Source organism: Macrobrachium rosenbergii, chromosome 55 (genome assembly GCF_040412425.1).
Source record: "Macrobrachium rosenbergii isolate ZJJX-2024 chromosome 55, ASM4041242v1, whole genome shotgun sequence".
NCBI classification, from domain to species: Eukaryota; Metazoa; Arthropoda; class Malacostraca; order Decapoda; family Palaemonidae; genus Macrobrachium; species Macrobrachium rosenbergii.
In genome coordinates, this window is record NC_089795.1 from 32,588,397 (window position 1) to 32,607,932 (window position 19,536).

At 36.1% G+C, this 19,536-nt stretch overlaps 1 protein-coding gene across 1 annotated transcript in view; it reads right to left on the reverse strand.

Annotated features, from left to right (window-relative positions):
• Positions 1-13,556: 13,556 nt before the first annotated feature.
• LOC136835783 (serine-rich adhesin for platelets-like) overlaps positions 13,557-19,536 on the reverse strand; it is a 212,365-nt gene continuing 206,385 nt past the window's right edge. Inside the window, 2 exon segments of the mRNA XM_067099639.1 lie at positions 13,557-15,050; positions 17,250-17,433. Of these exon segments, the coding sequence (XP_066955740.1) occupies positions 15,037-15,050; positions 17,250-17,433 (198 nt within the window). The 3' untranslated portion in view covers positions 13,557-15,036.

A 19,536-nucleotide genomic window follows, 5' to 3' on the forward strand; every position in this document is an offset into this window, starting at 1 on the left:
GGTATTTCACAGTGCTCTGTATAAGTGGAGACAAGTTTCATGAGTGATTCCTTTTAAGGTTTGCAAGCTAGTCACACAAAGAGACACAGCTCATTGTAGGGTAATGCAGAATTCATGATGATGAAGCAACAAATACATGAATCACAGAATCACAGATGACTGTTACAGTGTTACCAAACATATTTTTCCTTTTTTCTATAAGAATGTCTACCAAAAATCTATACACAGCAAATAAAATCTTTGGGAAGGTGGACAATTGGGTAACTTGACCTCATCATTAAATACTTTGGATGTGGGTTCGAATCCTGCCATGGATGTCAGTTTCCTCATATCTTGCATTTGGATCTCAGGTTTTGTAGTGACAAGCCTTTCCAAAAAGTGCGAAGAAATGGGGAGTTAAGAAAGCATTGTGGTTTTTACAATTATATATATATATATATATATATATATATATATATATATATATATATATATATATATATATATATATATTCATTCACACACACACACAAATATATATATATATATATATATATATATATATATATATATACATTCATTCATAATTAACAGATAATTAAAATTACAGTAGGATCAAGGCCTACAAACCAGTAATGCTGCATGGGGCGGAAACATGGGCAATACGAACAGTGGAAGGGGACCTGGAAAGGAGAGAGATGAGAATGTTGAGATGGATCCTGCAAGTGTGACTGCTAGACAGAATTGAAATTGGAGAAATAGAGAAATAAGAAAAAGGGTGAGTATGTGTACAATATCAGAGAAAGCCAGGGAAAGTAAGATGAGGTGATATGGTCATGTGGTTCGCAAGAATAAGGATGCTCTGGTTAAGGAGGCCTATGACATGGCGGTGGAGGATAGAGGTAGGCAGAGAATAAGATGGAGTGACGTCGTAGAAGGAAGAACTGAATGGCTAACTCCTCACGAAGTTGGGATAAATTAAGGTCGTAAGAAGAGGAAGACAGAATTCTGTTATTTGGCAGTGAAAACATGTTAAGTTACTTACAGTAAATGAAATTATGTAGTTTTACCATTCGTGCATCAGTCACTTGGTTCAGTTGGCTTTTATACTAAAATGCTTCAAAATGACCTGCTGATATATATATACATATATATATATATATATATATATATATATATATATATATATATATATATATATATATATGAATGTTTGAATACAATAGTATATTTGTTTGGCTTCTATAGAAGTCTGAACTGCCTGACAGACCCAGACAAAATTTTGCACATGGCCTCTATGTCAACCCAGAAAGGTTTTTAACTCAAAATTAAACCCCTACCCCGTGACAGACATACAAACACGGACAAAACAAATGAAATTTTCGTTTTTACGTCACCTTTTCCTTCAGTTATCTGGGTTTATTCTCATTTTTCAACTGACGCTTCACCTTTTCTTCTGGTGCTGCCAGAAGTATGATTAACCTACAACAATAAATCCCCAATAACATAAATTTTCTACCAGAATTTATGTGAATTTTTATCATAATTTATGATAATTATTATTATAAAGTGTTAAACGTATACCTCACTGCTTGGTTGTATTGCTAAATTAAATATTTTTGGCTCCATTACAAAACATATTTCATGACTATAAAGCAATGAACCAAAACCAGCAGGTCCAAAGATTTTTGTTTTTAGTTGTCTTCCTCATTCGTGCATGCACAGTTGCTGCTAGCTCAACACGACGTGTAGGATGTATGATGACAGTATATCCTCTTTCTCTATTAGTTCAAATGTGAATTTTCTCATTAATTTGATAGTTTCTTCTTCGTTTTTACCTTCAGAATTTGTTATAGCAACTACTTTGTAGTCACAATGGCGTATATTGTTATAAATCCAGCCAACAACACTTCGCTACAGGAAACCACACCAGTCGTGGAAATAATTTCCACACTCTTTTTAGGGGTTTATTGTGGTCAGATATATTATTTTCTTATATGATTCACTAACCTATATTTGTATAATAATGACTGAATAAAGAGCCATCAATGACCTATATTCTTGGTCATTTGCATATTTATATATGTTTATAATAATGACGAATAAAGAGCCATCAAAGAATGGTTGTTTATGCTGAATCATGAAGCAACAGAAGTCGATTGAATGATGTCTCGATTGACACGTTGAATGCAGACAACAACAGAGTAACCACTTTAGGTTTCCATCTAATTAAGGTAACTTAAATCTATTTAAAATTGTTTTAATAAATGTAAAAAGTGATTGTGATTAACTTGATAAGGATTTTATGGGAAATGATCTTTAGACTATGAAGGAAAGCATATATCATTTTATATACATTAGATTTACCGATGGTTGAATGAATTTAAAATTTTGCCAAGCATGGAAGTCAGTGATGTGGAAATGTGGCAACACTGGGTCCATCTGCTGTTGCAGAAGAGACAGACCTCCCCTCCCACACACACACACACACACACCTAAGTGCGAACTGTAGAAATACAATATTTTTTATTTATCATCTTTGTTCAGTGGAGATGCTTTATATTCTCTTCTGATACAGGACCATAACTTCCCCTCCCCCTCTATCTTCCCCTCAGCCTCCCTGTTCCCTTCCTCTTCCATTCTTTTTCTCTCCCCCTTTCCCTTCCTCCTCCTCCCTTCACTCCTCCCCTCCCCCTCCATAGACTGTCATTCAGAGTTTTCCTGGGCAGCAACAGGTTGGTCAGCTAGTATAGATATATATATATATATATATATATATATATATATATATATATATATATATATATATATATATATATATATATATATATATATATATATATATATAATGTGTGTGTGTGTGTATGTGCACTTTAAGCCACAAATAACCCTTCATATTAAATCCACTTTATCTTAGGAATAATTTATACCTAAAGGAATTTTATAAGTGCACCTGCCCATGCTAAGATCCTACCCTACAGCATTTGAGTTTGATAAGAGGTCTTTGGTTTGATGCAAAAGTACACAAGATACCACTTATCACATTTAATTCCCTCTGGGTATAAGTTATTCCCAAATAGAGTGAATTTAATATTAAGAGGCATTTGTGGCTCAATATTTAAGATCTCATACATGATGCATGAATTAGTCACAAAACTATCATATATACAGTATATATATATATATATATATATATATATATATATATATATATATATTTTATTTTATATTATATATATTATATATATATATATATATATATATATATATATATATATATATATATATATATATATATATATATATATATATATATATATATATATATATATATATACAGAATAATACGTTAGCGCAAGCGTTGGCAAGCATGAAGGACAGGGTGACAAAGGAGATAGCGGTCATCAAAAGGTGATACATTTATTGCCGACAACGTTTCGTAACAACATAGTTACATCATCAAGGGTAAAGAGAAACAACACAAATTAAAAACACATGGAATATAACTTTGACTTTAAGAGTCTCAACAAATTATACAAAACTTACATTAAAACATAACAAGATTTAAAAAAGCACCTGCTAGACCTTCTAAAGGTAATGAAGGCTGAATGATTCGAAAGGAGGGAGAAGCCTTGAGAAAAACGGCTCAAGCCAGAAACAGCTGTATAGAGGTGGTGTAATTGTTCAACTTAAAGCACTAACTGCTTAATAAATAATGACTCTAAGATAAGCAGTTCGTGTAAACGGCTTGTTTGGCCCAAGACAGAGAAGTCAGAATAGTTAATGCTGGTGTTACAAATTTTTTGTGTGATTTCTGATATTAGAAAATTCAGGATTGGACAATCTGCAGTAGTACAATGGAAGTGACACCATTATGTGAATCAGCTCTGACCTTGAGCAATCGCTTGTCGAACCTCGTAAGTCCCCAAATTACATCTGGGGCAAGTATATTTATATACGACTGAGGATTGCAATAATGGGCAGATTTTGTCTTTAAATTTAAAAGTGATCCTATTGTAAGAAGTTTTGGAATTAAAATAGCTTGCAACATATTAAGTGTTTTCAATTGCAGACATGAGATTCCTTCTAAATTTGTCATCTTGGATGTATGGAATACTGGCATACAGTTTCTTTCGTGGAACAGTGCTTATGGAAGGGGAGTCTGATAGTTTCTTATTTAGAAAATTCTTGCAATGTCTGAAGAAAACTCCCCTTCCATAAGCACTGTTCCATGAAAGAAACTGTATGCCATTATTCCATGAAGATCCAAGATGACAAATTTAGAAGGAATCTCAAGTCTGCAATTGAAAAAACACTTTAATATGTTGCAAGTTATTTTTAATTCCAAAAATCCTTACAATAGATTACTTTTTTAAATTTAAAGACAAATCTGCCCATTATTGCAATCCTCAGTCGTATATAAAATATACTTGCCCCAGATATAATTTGGGGACTTACGTAAAGTTCAACTAAGCGATTGCTCAAGGTCAGAGCTGATTCACATAATGGTGTCAGCCATTGTACTGGCTGCAGATTGTCAATCCCAGATTTTCTGTATAAATCACACAAAATTTGTAACACCAGCGTGCTATTCTGACTTCTCTGTCAGTTGAAACAAGCCGTTTGACACCTTGTAGGAGTCATTGCTTATTAGCGATTTAGTTGCCAGAGTTGAACAATCTTTCCTATACGGCTGTTTTTCAACTTGAGCTACATTTTTGCCGCTGCTCTCTCCTTTCAGATATCATTCAGCCTTCAACCCAGTAGCAAATTAACTAAATCTTATTTATTTACAATGTGAAAGTTACAGATAATTGTTGAGACCTGTAAGAAGATCAAAGTTATATTCCATGTGTTTTAATTTGTGTTATTTTAACTTTTAGCTGATGATGTAACTATGTTGTTACGAAATGCTCGGCAATAAGTCACCTTTTAAAAGTATTATCCTTGTCACTGTCCCTTCTATATATATATATATATATATATATATATATAATATATATATAATATATATATATATATATATATATATATATATATATATATATATATATATATAAAATAATATAAACCTACCCTGCAGTTCAACAACCTCAGCCACCTCATCCCTGTAGCAGGGTAGTACCATCAGTGCACCTCACATGGTGTGCTGTAAGCATTACCAAAGGTTGTTGGCAGCATCCCTTCAGCTGCTAGCTGCACCCACTTTTTAGCCTTTTACTTATGTCTATTCCCACTTTTCTTCCATTTTACCTGCCAACCATTCCATATCCCTCTTTTCACTGTCTTGAGAGCTGAATGGGTGACATTGCCACAGCGCTTTCTTTACGGTATAATTTTCATCAATGAAATCAAATTAACCACCTGATGCACCCACACAGAAGACTCGTCAACAGGGAATTCATCCCCTGAGCAAAGTTTGTCATTCATATCTATCCTGCACACATTCTCTCGCCGGGGTGTTGAGACCCCTCTTGTTCAGAACCTCTTTCACACCGTTTACCACCCGATTTCTAGGTATTCCCCTCTTCCTCTGTAATATATCCGAATTGTATACTTTTTTCACGAATCTGTCATTTTCCACTCCTTCCCCAATGAATGTTTTCACTCTTCTTCTGTCCAGAATAACACTCATTTTTCTATCTTCCTGGTTCCCACTGACTCCAATACCCTCATGCTTGCTCACATATATTTCAACTTTCTCCATATGCAAATGCTTCCAAACTATTTCTACTTGCCTTTTCAGTTTCTCTTTACTGCTGCCACTGTTTTATCTACAAACATCAGTCATTCCACACTTCACTAGCTACTCATCTTATCACATACCAATGCACATCCTCCACTGTTCTCCCTCTGACTAGTTCCTCGCTGGGTGAGCGGGTTCCGTTCTCAGCTACCACTCTGTTGGTCGCGAGTTTGAATCTCAGACCGGCCAGCGAAGAACAAGAGGAATTTGTTTCTGGTGATAGAAATTCATTTCTCGCTGTAATGTGGTTCGGATTCCACAATAAGCTGTAGGTCCCATTGCTAGGTAACCAAATGGTTCTTAGCCACGTAAATATAAATCTAATCCTTCGGGCCAGCCCTAGGAGAGCTGTTAATCAGCTCAGTGGTCTGGTTAAACTAAGATATACTTAACTTTTTTTCTCCCTCTGACTTATTGTATCACTCCATTCATTGATGGCTTGGAAATAAATTCAAAACTGTTCAGGGCCTACACCCCGCCTCTCATTTTTCACCTGTGGTAATGAGTGCTAAACGAATCACATGTTAAAAGTGATTATAATCATATATATATATATATATATATATATATATATATATATATATATATATATATATATATATATATATATATATATATATATATATATATATATATATATATATATATATATATATATATATATATATACTGTATATATGTGTATATATATGGATAGATAACCATTTTCAGTGACAGGGGGTGGTTCCAGAGAAAAACAGGATCACAGGCACTGCCACATTTATACTTTGAAAGATGAATACATGTGCAGTGAAACCTTTACAACATTAGCTCCTTCATGCAGAAGGTTCACAGCAGCTTGTTAAACTCCCTACACACAGTATTGCATTAATCCCTTTTTTCCACACATTTTTGTGCCTCTTTCACATGTCTATCCCACCCTTTCCAGGTCTTTCCTCCCTCCACCTAAAAGTTTTAAATTATATAATCCTTTCACCACCCAATCGCCGACCCTTCTTTTCTCATGATCAAACCACATTTCTCAGTTTGTCATTCTTTTTATCTCGTACATACCACATAAACAGTTCATCTCAACAGCTTCAATCTTATTTCTCTCATTTACATTCAACATTCATATATCACTTCTGGAAAGGAGAGTTGGCTCAACAATTACCTTTATAAATTCCTGCCTTTGCTTCCATGGGGAGTGTCTCCAAATCTTTTGTTACATGTTCCAGTACCTTTCTTGCCTTACCTCTGTGAATCATTTCTGCACTCATCCTACTATCATCCATTATATTTACCCCCAGACACATACAAATCCTCCATAAGAAGGTTGAACTGTCAACCTTGACCTGGTTTTATCAGAAAAAGTTGGCCGGGATACATGTGTGTGGTGCCGAGTTGAAAGCTGATGCTACAAAGTTTGTGGGTCTGCATCGGGTTGCAGACTTTAAGGCACCTGAGGGTTGGCTTTTTTTGGTTCAAAATTTGACATGGCTTTCCAAGAAGACTCATGGAAAGACTTGATAAAAAAAGGAAGGCCTTGTCATGAGTCAAATCTATAGTGCTGGTGAAACTGGTCAATTCCATCACTCCCTGCCCACTAGCACCTAGGCTGATGAGAAGGAAAGGAATTTACCTGGCTGAAAGCTTTCTAAGCAACATGTGTCTGCTTTGTTAAGTGCAAATGCTTCTGGTAACCACCATTTGCAAACCAGTCATGGTTGGACAAGTGAACAACCCTGTGCCCTGTGTAGCTTGATGGGTAGTCTCCCAGTAATTTGGTATCATTTGGCAAAGGTTTGGTTCACTGCCAAGATCGTCTCTTGATTGGTTCCATAACCAGTTTTGTAAGGAGGTTTATTTGTAATCAGACACAGGACTGGCCGTGCCAGACGTTGAGTGAAGTCCTTGTTTCTCCTTGACAGTGTGCCTGCACATCTTACCACAATCCAGATGGTTGGTGACACAGGTTGTATTAGGGGCATGTTTTTGCCTCCTAATATGACTGCACCCATGCAACCGATGGACCAAGTAAATGGCTATGAGTATACCAGAAGAAGTTCCTTGAGGAGGTGATGGTGGTGTTCGAGATGAGTAGGATAAGAAGCAAGGCTTGGATACGTGGGGAAATGGACTCTGGAGAATCTTAGAAAGTATATTTGCTGAAGTCTGCCCTCTACAACTTCACAGATGCTGGAAGGGTGTCACCATGAAAACCTTAGAGCACACTGGGAACCGTATTCTGAAGAGTGAAGAAGGACTGATTGACTTCCTAGGTTTTGATGTCGACATCTTTCGTGCCTGGCTTGCAGTGGGAGATGACAATGTTCCTGAGGATGACGTACAAAATTGGCTGGATGACGACGGTGGCAACTGTGGCATCCAGATGATATCTGACAACAAGATAGCTGCTGCAGCTACCGTATGAGATGGAAGAGGGAGCAAAGGTGACGCCGACAATTCTGATGCACACCCAACCCAGACCTACAAGGAGACATGAAGGATCTTGGGCAACTTTGTCAAGCTTTGAGAGAACCCTGAAATTAACTACAGCTGTTTTGCCATGCCCTTGGGAGTTGGTTGAAGCAGCTCAAGAAATTTGGTGACTTGTGATTGCAAAGTAGAATAATTGTTCTTTTTGTCAAGAGCACACTCGACAGCCTCTTCAGACCCCTACCCCATGCATCCAAGCCCATCACCATCCACTTCTTCAATAACTCCGCCATTCAGCTTAGAAACACAAGCAAACACTTCAGATGTGTCTCTGCCACCTCCTCTACACACCTTAATTACTCTTCTGACCAGTTCGCCACTGCGTGGTCTCCTGAAGGAGCAGGGGAGACTGGAAGAGCAGGGGGAGGACTTGTAAACCCTCTTTTGCAAGTTTTTAAAAGTCTGGCCCACACAAGCAATTTCAGCATTGCTCAAAGGTAAGAGAAAAAGTGAGTGGTTTTTATCTTGTGTACAGCAGTATACTGTGTATTCTGTGTTGTTTATAAGCATATGAGTATGTACGACACCCTGTAGTGACAAAATAGGGAAAAAGGGTATGCACTTATCATTTTTGTAGATAACTGAGGGAATACTGTATATATATTAAGCATGAATAGATCAATGAAAAAGGTAGGAAATAAAGCAACTAATTTGATGAAACAAATATATAAATGAAAAAGATATATCACTAAAAAAAATTCAAGAGGTAAGGTAATCAGTTTTAATAAAGTTACCTAAGAATGTACAGTAAACGTGTACAAAGGAATGAAAATATACATGCCACTATTGATCATGTACACCTAGACTTTGGACTAGTTAGTATTTTAAAATTAATAATATTTACATATGTGCAGTCGTTACTAGCACACACATTGCATATGGTTCACATGTTTTTTACAGAAATCATAAGTACAAAAACTGACAAAAAAAGTAACAGTACAGACAATGATGAACAACATAAACATACAAGAGGTGCATGTACAATATATAAAGTTCTTGTGCCACTGATAAAAGTGTCCACTTCCATAACCCATGGTGAGCAGTCCCAAACTGCTCACAGCCCCGTGATTAAAAAATTACAAGTAAATTTACGTATGTACAAGGTGTGTTAATATCCAACCTTTATTAAAAAAAATACTTGTATTCAGATACAACAATCTTACACTAATCTCCTTCAAAGGAGTCACCTTGGGCTTCCACACACTTCTCCCAATGGTTCTGCCACTGTCGGAAGCAGTGCTGGAACGCCTCTTTTGAGATGGCGTGCAGCTGGTCCATTGCATTCTGGTCCCTTTCAGGAGCATTTTCAGCTTGGGGATAAGCCAGAAGTCATATGGAGCCATGTCAGGAGAGTAGGGAGCCTGAGGAAGCACAGTTGTGTTATGTTTGGCCAGGAAACTGTTTCAAATGTGAAGAATGGGCGAGTGCATTATCGTGATGGAGCAGCCAATTGCCCGTAGCCTACAGGTCTGGCTGTTTGTGTCTCACAGCATCACGAAGGCGATGCAGAACCTCTTGGTAGTACTCCTTGGTGATGGTTGTGCCGTATGGTGTGTACTCATGATGAACCACGCCACTAGAGTCAAAAAAGACGGTCAGCATGACTTTGACATTGCTGCAGACCTGCCTTGTTTTTTTTTGGCCTCGGGGATGTTGGATCCTTCCATTGTGACGAATGCAACTTGGTTTCTGGGTTGTACCCATAAACCCGACACTCATTGCCAGTGACCACTGTGTTGAGGAAGTTGGGATCACTGTTCACAGTCTGCAGCATGTCCTGTGCGATCTCCAAACGCAGTTACTCCTGCTCGATCGTTAGCAGCTTTGGCACACACTTTGCTGAGATTCTCCTGAAGCCCAAATCCTCAATCAAAATGGAATGAACAGACCCAGGACTGATGGTCACCAGCGTCTTCAAGTTCTCTGATCGTGATTCAACGATCCTGCATCACCAGGTACTACTCCTTTAGGTGTGGTGCCCATTGCTTCGTTCCAGAAGGCCTGTTGAATCTTGTGAAACATTTCCACTTGGGAATTGCTAAGCTTTACACAAAATTTAATGCAGTAGTATTGTTCAAGCTTTTCTATCATTTTGTCAAAAATGAAAATCCGACAGCACTCACACTTCCTCACTCATCGGCATTCTGACGGCGACTGACAGCTTCTAGAGGCAGGAAAAAATTCAAACATGCACACTAGGATTGCCTACATACTCGTATGTGCACCAAACCACACCCCCCTAGCTTTATTTGTTTACGCATGAAAAATTATGGTCAGATATTTTTAACACATCTCGTATATATATATATATATATATATATATATATATATATATATATATATATATATATATATATATATATATAATACCGTATAACTAAAATTTATGTTTAAAAAATTTCCGTAATCAATATCATATCTACTACTATACTAACTTTTCATATGTATAAAGTCAATACCGTATTCATTATGCATAAATAATTATTGTTCATCTAATGAGATACCTGTTTATACATAGTACACAAATACAGTATTTACAAGAAATTCTAAGATGTAGTGTTCACTTAAATGAGATGAAATTTTTGTGGCTTCAGTTAGGACTTGGTCGATCAAGTTTTAATCATGCTGCGTATTTTAGTCTTATTAAGCAGCTGCTGGACTAGCGGGTGTAGCAGGCAGTTCAGGAGTGGTATATATGGGAACAGGAGAAGCACCGGCTACGAGAACACAAAGAACAGAAGGCAGTCCAAGAACTGTATGTGTAGGAACAGGTGAGGGAGTAGCTACCAGATAACAAAGAACAGCAGGGAGTCCTTACACCAGGCTGGTGTAGCCTTGGCATATGTCACAAGTAAGACCACAAGAGCTGCATTGTTTGCAGCACATAAAGCTCTAAATTATAATTAGCACAAATTGATAATGAAAAGCAAAGTAAAACAAATAAAAATAACTACTGTACATTATTCTGTGACATAACTTCTTAGCTCTAACTGCAGTCTTTTCATTTGAGAGTTGTGTAATACTGTACAAAAGAATTCTTAAATCAGAATCTTATGTTGACTATGCAGACATACAAGAAATGACTAAATTTGTCCTAAGGAACGAAAACACCAGAAATCAACGCTCCAGAGCAAATTCAAAATGCAGACTACTTAAAGAAAGACAGCAACAAAATCTGAAAGTAACCGCCTTTTATTAATATAATAATTTAGCAGAGAGCACACCACAGGTATTACTATATCAGTTTTATATTAAAACACACTGATATCAAGTTACTATATCACAGCATAAGCTCAGAAGAAGGAATGGAATGAAATATAGAACTTAGGCCAAAGGCCAAGCACTGGAACGCATACAGTCATTCAGCGCTGAAAGGGAAATTGAGAGTAAAATGTTTTGGAAGGTGTAACAGGAGGAAAACCTCGCAGTTGCACTATGAAACAATTGTTAGATGGTAGAAAGAGAATATGAATGGAGGGATAGTAAAAGGAATGAAAGGGGTTATAGCTGGGGGTCGCAGGGATGCTCCAAAGAACCTCAAGTAATGCCTACAGTGCACCATGTGAAGTGCACTTACAGGATTACCCTATAAGAATGCAAAATTCAATAGAATATTGGTAGTCTTACTTCTTTTGATTCCATAGGTTTTATTAACTTATTTTTGGTGTACAGGGTGGGGTAGGAACTGTGAAAAGTTAGCCTAATTTAGGATTAGCATAGGTTTAATCCGTTACTAATTGTTCAACCCCCTTGGACCTATTGTGCAGAAAAATGGGAGATTTCCTGTTTTACTTTAAACACTTGATGCACAGTCCTAATCTAAACCTAGACTGCTCTTCCCCTATTACTTTGTCATCCAACTAACATTCTTGACCAAAATCCTACCACATACCTTCCCTTGTAATATTCTGTCCCTGTAACTCTTACTCATGTAACTCCTTCATTATTAATGAAAATTAACAATCATTCCTCTCAGCATTTCATCTAAAACCTTCCCTCGCTCAGACAAATCACCTTCCTCATCTTGACTGGAACCTCAGTCACACTTTCACTGCTATGCAGCAGCATCTTACTGTAATCTTCTCAAATCCTGGTGTCTTTCCTTTCTTCATCCTCTCTTATTGTTCTCCATACATCTTCATTTGCAAAAATATTCTCCATCATACCAGTCTGTTTCCCTGTTCTCCAGAATCACTTGACACACTCGACATTTTCTGAGGATATCTCTCCACTTGCAACTTTTATCTAATATCTGCTTGTTTATTAAAATTTTTTTTATACATTTACTTCCTCAAAGAGCAGTTGTTTTGCCAATAGTTCAATCAATCCCCAACATAATTACTCGGGTTTATTGTATTTATCATGTCTCACTTTTTCATTCACCTTTTTGCTTACTTTTATTAAAAAATTCATTGAATCAACTTATTTTTATGTTCTCATTTTCATGAATAATTTTTTTCTCAAGTGTTCTCTCAGACTTACTCATAAACTTTCATCATACCCACTTTTTTTGCTCACTTCTTCCGTACCACCTTAGCCATCCATTTGCATAGTTACATGATCATCCCTTTTGGCCTTCAACTGCATTTAAAATAATCTTCATTTTTGCTTTACTATCCCCTGATTTCACCAGCCTACCAAATAAGGAATTTTCCCTTAGATATTTGGCCCTAGTCAAGATCTCTTCCTGGTGTCCCTAGCTTCTGCTTGGACCTATGGTTGTTGACCTCATACCTTAAATGCTACAGCAGAGAGATTCTTTCCCCTGTCCTTTCCATTCTCCACTTCTGTCCCAACCCATGAGGCACTAAGACCTAATATACAGAACATTCAGGCACCCCCTACTGATTCTGTGACTTCCATTTTTTATACATATAGTATATGCTATTCTCACTTCCATTTTTTTCAAACTCACTAGTCTCCATAACATTTATAGCTACAGCTTACAATTTTCTCTTCTGAACTAAAACCTTTTTTCTGATTTGCTTCAACCACACGATGAGCAGATATACCTCCAGTCTCAACTCTTCTTACCATGACACCCCTCAACTTCCTCTTCCATCTACATTATAGAAGCACAATCTAACAAAATCTTTTTCTCGCCATTTTCTTTCTCAAGTAGACTTCTTTTCATCATCATTTTCTCTTGTCCAAGTGGACTTATGAAGTGTTCCTTCGAAATTATATATTTCCAACTATCAGATACTTAAAAGGTTCACTATAACATCTCCATACCCACCAAGTATGCCCTCTCTTTCTCTGTCTCCTACCTTTACATTTACTATATACAGTACACCGTAACACAAACAAGATAAATTGACAAGATGTTTTCAAGGTTATTCAATAAAAATACTTATATATTTTGATTTTAATGGACCTTTATATTGTACAGTACATTGTTTGGTATGTGAAAAAGTTCAGTAGAAGCACACGAGGTAGCAGTATAAGTCCCAAGAAAAAACTATTCACAAGATCAAATCTACTAAAAAAAATAAATGCAACAGCAAACTGCTTGACTGCTGAAAACTGCAGCTATGAACAGCAAAAATAAAGTTCTATAAGCTAAAAATAAAGAGGCTGCCAATTCATGTGCCTCCCTTTATATATGTCATAAATGCAATATATACCACTGACACACTATAGTAATGAACTTGTTGAACTTAAACAAGAACCTTTACAAATATCTATATAATCATACTGTATACAGAATAACTGTTCATGTAAAACAGAATGTACCATAAAAGAATTAAAAAAAAACTTTTTCTAAATTTTGTAGCATCATAAAAGAAGTAGGTTACAGACTGCAAACTCTATAAAATGCATTAAACAAATATTAGAAGTTGAGCAATGCTGACCAATCAGAAAATCGACAGAATGGCTGTCATCAGGAAATATTAACCAGAATCTCCCTTTAAAGCATATGAAGAGAGTATCTTGAATTCCATAAACTTTTTGAACATCAAAGTTTGATTTTTTTTTAACTATTGGCAACATCAAGACAAGTTACACATCAGAAAAGCTGGAATAATGAAACTCACTATGTCTAACACTACAAGGAAGACAATGATCAAGGTGGATATCTGGATGGTAACTCATTTTTCTTTGGAGGCAAACACAACCTACTACAAAAAAAGACTAGTGTACTTGGGGTTCAACAATGGGGAAAATACTTCTTGAAGACAAACGCAGTGCGTTTATGCAACGTAATAATTTTATAGTAAAAAAATTCCTAGATTTGATATATTTGCTTAAAATTCCATACAGAGAGTAAAGATATGACAACAATCAACAAGTCACTGTAATATGTTGTTTACTCAGACTGTCACATTTATTCTGTTGTTAAGACTACATGAAAGAAAATTAGTTAGTCAACAGTGAACTCCTCTTACAAAACTGTTGTAGTACACAGGTGATAGTTGCAAACTCCAAATGTATAGGGTTAATGCTTTGAAACAGCTTTAGTGCACTTCAGTATTCCAGGTACAATATAACAATGCAGAAATATAAAATATCATGTGGGTCACTTGAAATGAACTAAGGAAAAATAATAAACAATTCCTAATAATCTGAGAGATAAATGAAAAGCCTTACTGATGTATTCCCATCTTACAGAAAAATAATGTTGCCATGTTTAAAAGACATGAGCCCAAAGTAATGACTGGACTAGACAATACACACTGACGACTTTCTCCCTCTTCATCACTTGTATCTACTTCTATTTTAACACCATTACCTTCATGACATTCTTTCCTTTGCTCACCTATATTATGATCTTCCTTATGTGAGTCTTCCTTTCTCTTCATTCTAGAGGAGCACCTGAAGAGTTTTTTAGGTCAGCCTTCACCTCCTGGAATGAATAAGGTCTCACTTCCAGAATCAGTTGTTGACAAAAAAAAATTAAAATATACCATTTTGAGAATTCTTTGATAAAGCTCCTTCAAAAAAATCATACAATACATTGTACTGTAGAAACATACAGAATTCATTCTGTGTGTGGCTTGACATGAAAATGTTACCACTGGAGATTAATAAGGCTTAAGTCACTAAATTTATAGCAATAAGAGTAGAGAGTACTCATTTTTCTGTATGCTCCTAATAATTCCCTTTTCACTCATTTTCTTCTTTCTCCTGTCTTTGTATTCAGGTTTTCAAGTCTTACTTTCTTTGGTTACATACACAATATTTGTACATTAAAATACTGTTCTTCATTAACACTGTTCTTGGTTAAATTTTCTATTCTCCCTGTACTCTCAACAGTTGCAGAAAAACTTTTTTTAAGCCACTATATATGTAGCTGAATCTAAAGGAATGTTAGCTGATAGTCAACATGCATATAAAAAGCAGTCAGGTGGTTGCGGTGCTCTTTTAGATTGACATGCCATTTGCAGGAGAACCTTGATAAGGGTTTTGAGTGGAGGGTAATTCAAATAGATTTTTGTGCTGCCTGAATTAGTAAATCACAATGGATTTATTTATAAACTTCAGAATCTTGGAGTAGGTAGGTATGTTTCAGGATTACCTTACATGTAAGCAGCTGTGAGTTGTTGCTGATGGGATCTTTCACAATCTAAAACTTAATGTGTCTGGAGTTCCATAAGGTAGTCTTCTTGGTCCACTGTTATTTTTAGTGTATACAAGTAATATGGTTGTTGGCCTGGAAAACAAGATTGTTCAACAATGTTGATCGTGCAACACTCGTGGGTGTGGTCAAGTCTCCACTTATGAGAAATGAAGCTGCCCTTAATCTCAATCATGACATGGAGCAGACTAGTGAATGGTGTAGTTGGTGGGGGTATGAGGCTTAAACTCCAGTAAAAGAAAAACACTATTGATTAGCAGATCTTGTAGATTTTCCATCCCATACGCTCCTTCAGGTGGATAGGATTCTGCTGAATGAGTCTGAAGCTTTACCTATTCTTGGTGTAACTTTTGACTCACATCTTACTTTTGAGAAACATCTAATGAAAGTGCCAGGAAATGCAGCATGCATTGTACGTAAGGCTTCATATATTTATAACAGCAATAAAATCAATGCAACCTGTTTTAGGTCATTTGTCCTTCCTTTACTAGAATAAGGTTCTCTGGTGTAGATGTCAGCTTCTGTCAGAGATGACTTGGACAATCAACAGATGGTCTCTTGTTTGTCAATTTTACATAAGCTGTATTTTAACTGAGATCTTTCACATTAAAAATTGATCCCTAATCCTCTTTTCCTGCCAAGAATAACCAGGTTTGTTGAACAGCAGTACCAATACACAGTAAATATGCCTCGCTGTTGAACTTCTCAGTTCCAGAGATCCTTTTTTCCTAACACAGTTGGACAGTGGAAGTCTCCCTAAGGAAGCTGTGCAACTGGGACTTCAAAAATGCAAATGAAGATGAAACACACTACTATCCCATAACCATTCTCCTTGTATTTTAATAATTTACTCACATTTTTATCTACTTATTTATTAATTTAATTAATTTTTTCTTTTCTAATAAGTAATCTCTTCTTTCTGTACTTCCTATTACCTTCTGTTACCTCTTTTAAATGAACACCATATTCTTTGGAAGCTTGAATTTCAAGTCAATGCCCCTGTGGGCTTGTTCCATATAAATTGGGCTCATCTGAATAAAAATAATAATAATAATAATAATAATAATAATAATAATAATAATAATAATAATATAGGCAGTCCCTGGTTATCGGCGATCCGGTTTTACAACGTTTGCCTAGCAACAACGATAACCGGATTTTCGACACCGATTCCCGGTTATTGTCGCTGATAACTGGTTATCGGAGCTGACCGCTGGTTATCGGCGGCGCTGATCACCAGTTATCGGCGCTGATAACCAGTTATCGGCGCTGATAACCAGTTATTGGTGCTGATAACCCGGGATCAGTGCTATTATCGCCGATTTTTGGTTAGCAGTGATTTTTGGTTATCGTCACGCTATCGGGAACAGAACCCCGCCGATAACCGGGGACTGCCTGTAATAATAATAATAATAATAATAATAATAATAATAATAATAATAATAATAATAATAATTCAACCTTTACCTGGAGAATGTATGGGCTGGGCAGCATGTGACTGTCCCATGGAATGATGCTGACCCTCAGGAGTGGAAGAATGATGTCCTTGAGGTGTGCCTGAGTGGTGTTCAGGTGTGTCACCAGGGGAACCACCATCAGGACTTTGAAGTTTTGTAGGAACTTCATCTAATCCCAATTCTCGGGCTGCACCCTAATTAATATAAAACAAAACTGATGTTATGGAATATGATACAAAACAAAAAATCTCCGGTAACTAAATATTACATCAACTGAATATAAAATGAAGTCACATTTTTCCGCACTACTTTGCACATTTAATGAGAAACATGCAGTTGAACAATAATAATAATTCAGTACCATACAACATTTACAGTAATACCTCGAACATTCACGAGGTTAGGTTCCATAACCTGTCGCGGATCAGGAGGAATCGCAAAGGTTTGGTATGAGTCACTAAAAATGCTAATAAATGCTTATTTCTAGAGTTTAAACCCTAAATATGACCCAAATCCTGCTCCCAAAGCACTTTTATTTTATTTAAAAGTTAACCCAATACATTACCCTTAAAAAAAAGAAATAAATGGTTGAAGTAAAAATAGAGTACAGTATCGCATGATGGGTATTTGCCACACTAGTGCAATTATAGTACGGTATACTAATGTTACCCTTATACTACAACTAATTCATTGGCTGCTGTTTTCTTTTGCACTCACAGTAAGGTAAAACCAAGTAACAAATGGGACTATAAACTTGATGAATTACATTTTCTTTGTCATTGCCAGGAAGGTAAACTTCATATGTAACAGAAGGCATATAACAAAGGTACAATTCAATAACATAGAGAAAAATATGTACATACTGTATGTAAAAGTACAGGTATTCAATCAACATAAAACAGGGTACAATTCAATAAAATAAAGAAAACGTCATGCTGTACATAGAAGTACTTATTCAATTAATTTAAAATTAATCATTGCAGATGTGCAGAGAGAAATAAGTTATAAAAATATGTGTGCTAACTACGAGAGAGAGAGAGAGAGAGAATGCAGAGAGGTGCATGAAGTATGACTGTATCTGAAAAAATACCTGTACAGATGGTCACCAGCATACAGCATGTGTATGCTTTCCACGTCCTGACACAGCAGCATCAAGCTTCACATTCAGCCATACCCTCCATCACCACCTTGTATAGAGGCAATTGTGAAAAAAAAACCAAAGTAAGTTAATGTGGTCTTAAGTCCTGTTCCTCATATGCTGTATGTGCGTTTATGCAGTACTACTTACAGCTCTATGGTTCTCCTACTTTGCAAAACTTCTATCCTTATAATTCCCAGTTTTATGACTGCTTTGCTTTCCTATACCTTATGTATTTAGATTATATTCTACTCATTTGTCATTAGCAATATGAATTAAATGTACAGTATTGAGTGTAAAATAAAACTATGTACAGTTTATATATAATAAAGAGAGAGAATCAACAAATGGGTGTCTAGCACTAACTTGTCAAATGTCTTCAGTACAAAACCAAATTTCACCTAGAAAAACAAAATATATATATATTTTTACAAAAGGTGCAAAAATGCATTATACATTCACAAGTACTCATACACAGTAAAATTATCTAATAAAACATACAGATCTTTATCCCAAATACTATCGCTAAACTAGGGTCAGCTGCCCTGATACGTCTTCTCCAACCACTATTTTGAAAGCTTCTTCCTCCAACACATCCATGAAGACTATCTCCCACAGCGTTAAACAAATTTCAGCACCAATGTATTTTAGGAGAAAGGATAATAATAATAAAAAAAAAAAAACTAGAGCACTCAACAAGGCTAGTGTCCCCTGATGTTAAAACTTCAAGACTTCCCTTTCCAAAGCTTCAATTTTAAAATAAGCATATCACAGCCTTAGAAAGAATACAGTATTTTACTGACAAACTTTGGACCTCTAACATCTTGTAGGTTTATCTAATGGAAATCAGCATGCAAAGAATATATAATGTAGTGAGGTCAACCTTTGCAAACTCTGCAAAAGAAAAGACTTGAGAATCCAGGTATAGATAATGCTACAAATAAAAGCAATAGTGTTCAAGAATCACTCAAATGACCATCAGTCTATTGGTAAAGGTTACACACAGGGTTTCAGTGAATAATGAACTGTAATTTCACTAAAATCTATGAGGTCAATGGTATTCACCTTCATCATCTGGTCTAACTTTCAAGTCCTGAGCCTGGAATTCCTTTGCAGTTTTCCTCTAGAGTACTACATTGCTTTCCCTATTGTAAATCAC